The sequence below is a fragment of the Electrona antarctica genome (assembly GCF_951216825.1).
Source record: "Electrona antarctica genome assembly, chromosome: 19".
NCBI lineage: Eukaryota > Metazoa > Chordata > Actinopteri > Myctophiformes > Myctophidae > Electrona > Electrona antarctica.
In genome coordinates, this window is record NC_136800.1 from 21296167 (window position 1) to 21304283 (window position 8117).

An 8117-nucleotide genomic window follows, 5' to 3' on the forward strand; every position below is an offset into this window, starting at 1 on the left:
CTCATGCAGCAACAACGATTTGTGCCCGTTTCACCAAATATAGCATGTTTTTTGCTTGTGTCAGCTGCTCCTATTTCTCCTGCCGAGATGAGCAGTACACCGATGACTGGTCTAAAACGTAAATAAGTAAATACATTTCAAAGTGTGAGTGACACATCATGAAATGTTGAAAGTGGAAACACGCCCACAGCACCTCCTTGCTTTCAGCTCCTCTCAGGTGAGCCAGCCGAGGTACCAGTCACAGCTATAATAAGCGTGCCAGACAAATAGACATTCCTCTCCGTGGTTATGTGGTTTCCAGTGTCTAGTATCCATCCTTCTGCAGGCACCAACCAGCCACACGCTGCTCCCCAGCAGGAGAACACGCTGCTAGCACACAAGTTTCTGAGGTTATGTCTACTTGCGATGGAATGATGAATTAAATAAACAGTAATGATGATATTTTTCTTTCTTTTGTATTTAACCTTGTGCACACACAGCAAAGAAGGAGAGAAACCATGTGTGCTCTGCTCTTGGTCAGAAGTGCCCTGCTCCACACTAAACACGGTTACATTATACCTCATTATGGTGTGGTTGGCTGCTCTTTAATGAATGTGTCTCAAAGAATTCTGCTGATATGCGAACGGCCAAAGGGGCAGAGTAGAAACTACCTTGGAGCAGAATGCTGACGTACAGTGTCAGCAGCAATAAAACAGCTGGATGCAAAAATATGACACATTAGTCATGGTATTACATTACATACCGTATGTGTGGGAGTGGTCTCCCTCTCTACTAATATGTAAGGGTTTACATTTATGAGAGGATGTAAATGTAATTTACTGTACACGACCATGGCACTGTACTGTAAATCTTTAACAAAGCATGCTGTGCTCTCTCTTTCTCTGCTGTATCCCTGGCAAGCTGTACAAAGTGGATTTTAGAAAATGTGAAAGACACTAGTGATTAAAAGCCTTCTTCAATATGGAAACTGGACAGTATTCTTTGTAATGTTTTGAGACATTGATGTTTTTATAGCTGCTCTTCTGGGCTGACCCATACTTGGAGGGGGATACTTATTTTAGGATAATTATACAATCAATGTCGCCTTGGCACACATTGGCAGCAAACAACCCGGTGGTAATCATATGCTTCCAACTACAGGGAACTACGCTCTCGAAGTCAAGTCTTGCTGAAAATTGCAGACTTGTCCCTGAAAACATGACTCCATGTGGAGTGCGCTTTGGATCGCTGTCTGTACATTTTGTCTGCTGAGCTTTGAAACAACTCTCCTTAGATGTTTTTGTCCCTGTCCAAACATTTCTCGATCATACATCATTATTGGGCAACAAGAGTATTTATTACATGCAATGACAGAACACAGTGGTTTTACTGTAGATGTTTTTTGGCTGTGTTGGCTATGTTGAATGTTTCTGACTGACTGACTGACCGATTGAGTCACTGACTGACCATTGCTTGGCGTTTGGTCTAACGGACAAGCCAATCAGAGAGCAATATTCAGGCTATGGGGCACTAGTTGGCCTAACATCTATGCCTCTGGACAGCACACACGGCCAAGGGTGAGGCAGAGATTGAATGCATGAGCGAGTGTGTGTGGGTTTGCGACGCGTGCATGTTGCTGTATCCATCGTTTCAAATTAAAAGTCCTCCAGCATTTCATCCACACGGTCCAGCCATATATTATACTCTCCAGTACAACCACAGTCTTATGGTCATCCACTGGGGCAGTTGGAGTGCCTCGTTCAAAGTCACAGTGGGGGAAGGGTGATCATGCTCATTCTCTTCCCTGCCCAGTTTGCTCCTGCCTGTCTGATCGGCAGTGGATCAAACATTTATGCCATCACCGTACAGTCCACAGTACAGTCGGTGATCTGAGAGATTAAAGTGTTCCTGCTATTGCACTCATTTTAAGTAGCTCTACAGTGTCAGTAGAGTGCATAATACATGTGCCATTCCTGGAAACAGACCTATTTCACATGAAGAGCTGAAGATTTAAAAGAGAATTTTGGTCCAAAATCATCGAAATGTCCCTTTAAGTTGAATTTGCTCAGGTTTCCTATAATCCTATGTGCCAGCACAGCAAGGGTCCTCAAATTAAACTAATCATTTGGGCCACAGTCCCAGCAGACGGCATGAACAAAAGATTCATTTTCTGCCAAACATTTATAAAGATCCAATATAAAACATTTAAAACATGACCAAGCTGGAGAACATACTGTCAGGCTTTCAGTTTAGCTGTGAGAAAACATTGCTTGCTAATACAATTGCATGCCATTGCACAGTCCAACGCCTCAAAGTCACGAGCCATAAAACACACTCAGACTCAGGCCAGATATGTTCAAGGGGGGGAATCATATCTGTTTTCTGCTGTTGTTCCTTTGGTTTGGCAAATGAATGCAATGCATAGCATTTACCGGAGCCTTCACCCAAAGTTGAAAGTTTACATACAGTTTGAATGAGAGATTATATGGTTATACCTGAGAGGGCCAAGTGTGGGTTCCAATCACAGTCAGAAACAATTTTATTGTCACATCACAGGTTTACAGATGTAAAGTGGGGGATTTTCTTCACCCATATTTTCCATCATTTTGTAGTTTTCGTGAGAAGGGAGAGGATAGAGATTGAGAGCAGGAGAGAAAAGTAAAAGACAGGATAGAAACAGGTCACAAAATCAAAATATAGATATGTGGTGGTAGCAGGTATGTACATGATGTTTAGAACATTTGCATCACAGTGTGTTTAAGTGTTGGCGGAAGACCACTTTTAATATAGCCTTTTTGCCACAGGCTATGGGGTCTGTATAGTCGCAGTCGTGTTGCCATAGCCCGGACAGACGGTGGGTGGAAAACTGGAAATGTAGGCTGAAACTCCCCCATCCTCGTCTTATGCCCTGACTGCCCTCCAATCCAGTTGTTGCCAAGACAGCTCTTCTGCCAGAAGTGGTTCTTCTCCAGGTAGCTACGTCTTCCTCTCTTCATCCTGCCTTGCGGGTTCCATGTTAGAGAAATGAAATGATTACTATATTTACCCAGGGTATCTGGGCTAAGCTCAAGAACTTGTTTCCAGCCAGGCCCTGCTCATAGAACATTTCATCGTAGTGGTTCAATGCCTTGTTCAAGGGCACTTCAGTGGTGGTAATTTTAACGTGTCGGACCGCTGATTTGAACTGGCGACCTTCCGGTATCAAGACCGAGCCGCAATCCGTTCGGCCACCGCTGCCACTAAAAGAGTATGTATGCTTTGTGACTTAATTGTTTTGTTGAGTGTATGAACAAGCCAGTTACATTTTGATTGATCATTGATTGATTGATTGATTGATTTTTATTTAAAACAAATTGAAATAATAAAAAAAACTGGTTTGGAGGTACAATTAAGGTTTCCACCCGACAGCGACGATATGAAGTGTGTGAATCAAGCCATCACTGCAAAAAGAGCTAATGTGTTTGCAGGCTTTCCCTGCATGAAAAATTAATAAATACACACAGTCTTTAAAGGGATTAATCTAAACCAGGTTTATACAGGCACATCTTCAGCATAATCTCAGAGATGTGGGTCTGCCATCTGCGACGTGTACATTCACTACTTTGTGTGGAATTTGCATTATGCATTACAGAACCCTTAATCTTCATGTTACAGCACGTCCCCGTATGGTAATCATACATTAGACCATTATGTCTCCACCTGCAAAGCAATGCAAAGAAAGAAGAAAATGTTTCTTCTTTCTTTTTTCGGCTTCTTTTTTCTTTCACATCATCATGCGGAATCATGCATCCACTTCAGAATAAACATGGCTCTGGTGTCTGCTGTGTGTTCTGGATCTGTCTGACAATGATTGCCATTACACTGTCAGAAACGTCTTTCAACGTCACACTAAAGGCTAGACCAAATCAAGGGCAGGCCTCTATAGCTACCACCTGTGCTTCCATTCTTTGTTCCAGTCATCTTCTCACCATTAATTATGTTCAGACCGCGGGAGCGCATGCAGTCCAACCAAAGAGTGGAAGGCTCTTTGAGGAAAATCCTAGAATCTGGAAAACATTTTTATTTTGGCCAGAGGGGCTGCTATATCAGACACTGGCCAACGCAAGGGGCTATCCACCCCCCCCCCCCCCCTTTCTTTCACTTCTCAGGCATTCAGGAAATGTCTGAAGCCTACTCCACCCCCCCACTTAATTTGCATTTAATGGTCACCCTTCTTATAGACCTACTGTTATCTTTCTCTCCATCACCTTAAGCCTGATCAAGATTACAGTGTGTTCTATGAAAGCAATTTGGGAATGTTTTTCCTTCCTTTGGCTTTGTTATATTAACAGAGAACCTAGGCTTGTGTGTGACTGTGATTAACCCAACAGATAGGTGAACTAACTGTTTTTAGTGTGTTTTAGAGTTCTTTCAGTTTCACATGACCTGCCCTGCACTGTGGGGTCTATCTATAATTAGTTGTGATAATATCGTGAGTCCGTGAGATGATGCGCCTCTCATGATGCTGTACTAGCCCCTCTGGTAGAGGATTTGAGGGGCGGGTCCTCAACCAACTTTGGAGACTGGTGATTTGATGTAGGGAGGATTTTCCAGTGTCAGTTTTCCTGCAGTCGGTCGCTCTCCCTCCTCGGATCAGTGGTTTAGCAGCCCAGCCTCCCGTCGGCGCGCCACTCACTCGGAATCAAATGCTCTCCGCTTTCCTTTTTTCTTTTTTTCCCATGAAGAGCCCTTTACCTTCAGTCTGAGAGCCGGGCTTAGGGGGAGCGGATCACAAGGGCCCAGTTTGGCTTTCTTAAGAAGCATACAGCACTACTTTGCACACATGGCTCTGTTGTAGAAAACACATCATATATTTGTTGTGTGTGAGTGTGGAGGATTGTGGAAGGGACCATTTTTATTTAAGGTCGCCCGTTTTTTTGTACAGCGGCGGTCACCATGGAGATGCAAAGATGGTCCACAAGGTGGAAAACGAAACGACCGCTTTGGAGTTCCGCGCTAACCACTATCGTCATCACACTAACTTTAACTCTCCAAGCCGCTAATGTCAGAGCAGGTAAGACGTCCCAGCCAGTTCATTTCAACATCTCGAGGGCGATCCTTTTGACACAGGCTGTTATCAAACGACGACACCTAAATGACATGGAACCTGTAGCATACGACCCCCATGTGTTCAAAGTCTTTATTCTGAAAACGTCCGAAATGAAAGAAATCCGATCTATCTTGCATGCCACGATCGACATTCCACACAACTTAAAGCATTCTCATCTTCTTTCGCTATCTCTCGCATTGTAAACTCATCTGATTTGTGCACCTCTTTTGGCTAACTTGCGTAAAAAAGCTGTAGCCTACTCCTTTTACGCGTAATCCCCCAGAAGTCCGCATACTGTGTTGAAAATGAGCCAGCTGAGAAAGCCGCTGGCGTGCAGGTGAAGGTTGGCCTATAATGGGCTCCTTCCTGTGATGCCGCTGCGCTGGAATCTGCCATCCAGGTGTGGTTATTCTGGCGAAGAGAGGGATGTTGTCAATTATTAAATGTGCCGAAGCTCTTTTCTGGATGAGAAACTGAAGGATTCTGCTAAAGAAAATATACTTGGTTTGGTGGTGGTCCGTGAGTTGGGCTAGACTGATACAAGACACATCCAGCTAGAGGAGAGAGTTCACTTTAGTCCAGAGGAGTGAAGACACATTTCACATTTTCCGTCTCAGCCCTGAGGCTAAGCTAATTAACATGCTAATTTTTTTGCGTTCCTATTTTCTATTCAGAGTAGGCCCATCGCAAATATGTCCGCTTGGGTCGTTTTGGGTTTACGCAAGGCTTTTACGCAATGGCACACTCACTGTGACAGTGGGTTGACTAAAAAGTAATCCCTTACGTTCTTCTAAATGCCCACCCTCTTTTTCTTCTCTACCGTTCTCTGTGATAGATTTTCCATTTATGTAATTTGCCAACAATAATTAAGTCATATTAGCATATTACATATGTATCAGTCCTGCAAATGGATAGCTTTGTATAAAATGATGAGATCTATTTGATTGAACAGATTGGCCATACTGTATGATTTTAACCCCTTGGGTAGCCGGAGTGAAGTACACAAGCTGGCCAGAAGGCTCACCATTTCTCCACACTATCCTGGTTCCCACCAAGTCCAATAAGGGGCGTTAATGGAAAAAGAAATCTGTCGAGTAGTTTCCCTACTTTAAGGCAGGTATGTGTCAGATTCACATGCTGTTCTTTTAGGAAAATGTGGTCCAGACTAGAGTAGCTTTCTTTTGTCCCCAAAGCCATACAGTCAAAATATGTTTTGGTCAAGACCAGTTTGGATATGCTTTCTTTTACAACCTAACCTTCTCCCATTTCACCTGCTTTGTAATATAATTATGACTTGATTGAATTATGAACATATACAAACATACTGAGAATAATTTAGTTCCACAGTCCACAGTTTTTTTTTTAAGATGGCATCTTAGGTCATCTGTGAAGCAGCAAGCTACTCCCAGGATGCATTGCATACTGGCTGGACAGTGGACACTTCCTGTCAAGTTTCAAGACCCACCCCTTAACCCCCACAACCAATTGCTTTTTAGTATTGAACTAACTGCATGGATCATACATTCAGAATTCACCCAGTACAGGCCATATTGCAGACAGCTCCCTGAAATGAAAAGATCACGACCACAGTGGCTTGCCCATTGCCCATCTTTCCTTTCTGTCTGATATTTAAACTAACCATAATTGCATGATGTGCTAGCAAACATTTACAGGCTTTCCAATGGACTGTAATTGCCACTTGTGCTGCCAACTTTCAGTAGATGGCAGTGACACGAAAAAGACCAGCGAGGCATCCCAAGACATTGTGCCGCAGATCAAACCCACAAAATTGTGAAGTCAAAATATCAGGGATTTCAAAGTTGCTTGCAAGGCTAAACTTAAACATCAAACTATACCATATAACGGAGCATAATGGGTCAATCCATGTGGCACGATTCTTGTGTATGTAGTCTTGTGAGCAAAACGCAGCTGACAACAGTATAAATAGGCATCCGACTTCATGGTTCCACTATATCATTAAGGATTGTTTTTTGGGGCTGTGTTGCCGACTTGGAAATGAATTTTCTCTAATGGTTTGAGCAGACACTTCAAATGTCACTTATGTGTCAGCTCTGTCTGCGAGGAAATGTGCACCCTCTGACACGTTATGTGGCTTGTTAACATGGCAGGTAGTATATCAAAAAAGCCTTCAACAGCAGCCAGCAAAACGTGTCATTGACAGCATGCAAGATTGTAAGTTTACCCCCTCAGACAAGTCTGTGGATTGCCTCAGAGCTGCTGTGGTGCTGTAGGCAGTGGCCTAGTCAAAACCCTGGCTCTCTCTTGTGGTTTTGCATCCTTATCATTAGTGATGTGCTTTATTCCTCTGTTGGGGGCGGATTAGATGGGGAGTCTTTGCTAAAGATGTGTTGCAAACACCCTGCGTTCTGGCACTGTATGTCCTAAAGGCTGAAAATTCCTTTAAAAAAAGCTGTGCACGCTCATTTGGGGTCTTTAATGGTTTTGGGATATTGCCTGTTTTTTCGAGCTCTTTTGTGAGTAGGAGGAGCTAGTGAGTAGAGAAGGAAAGGGGTTGGGGGTGGGGTTGGTGGTGGGGGCGATTCCTGGCCAATTCAGCACATCTGGAATATATGAGGCCTTGAGGTATGCAGTAATGCAGAAAGGCATTCTGAACCTCACAAAGAGACCTTTAGTTTAAACTTTTTTTTCATGAACCAGTAGCTCTGTAGTTAGTTGGGACAATATTCAGAAGAGCCACAGACTTATTTTTTTCTTCCTTTTTATGAGGCAATCGGTGTGAGGTTTAAAAGTTGGCTTTTGTTACCCAAGAACTGCATTTTATTTGGTTGGTGCTTTGTGAAGCAGTACAAAGCAAGTTCACTGTTGTCTGCTGTGGGTTCAAATGAACTCAGGTGTCTGTGCTCAGTGCTGTGGTACTGTGGACCAGTACAGTATGGATCCCTGTGTGTATGTCCGCTGTGGTTAACTGAATTCTATCTCTATCTGTATCGGTTCCGCAGATTCAGAAGCAATATGTATATATAAAGCTGCTCAGGGACCTGTGTTTTCTAGTTTGCCAATAAAGACC

General features: G+C 43.3%; 1 protein-coding gene across 1 annotated transcript in view; it reads left to right on the plus strand.

The window, feature by feature from the left end:
* The first annotated feature begins 4609 nt into the window (after positions 1 to 4609).
* The window catches only part of LOC306943866 (collagen alpha-1(XI) chain-like), a 126769-nt gene continuing 123261 nt past the window's right edge, over positions 4610 to 8117 (plus strand). The window contains exon 1 of the mRNA XM_079530377.1: positions 4610 to 5032. Coding sequence (XP_079386503.1) covers positions 4915 to 5032 — 118 coding nt within the window. The 5' untranslated portion in view covers positions 4610 to 4914. The remainder of the gene's footprint in view (positions 5033 to 8117) is intronic.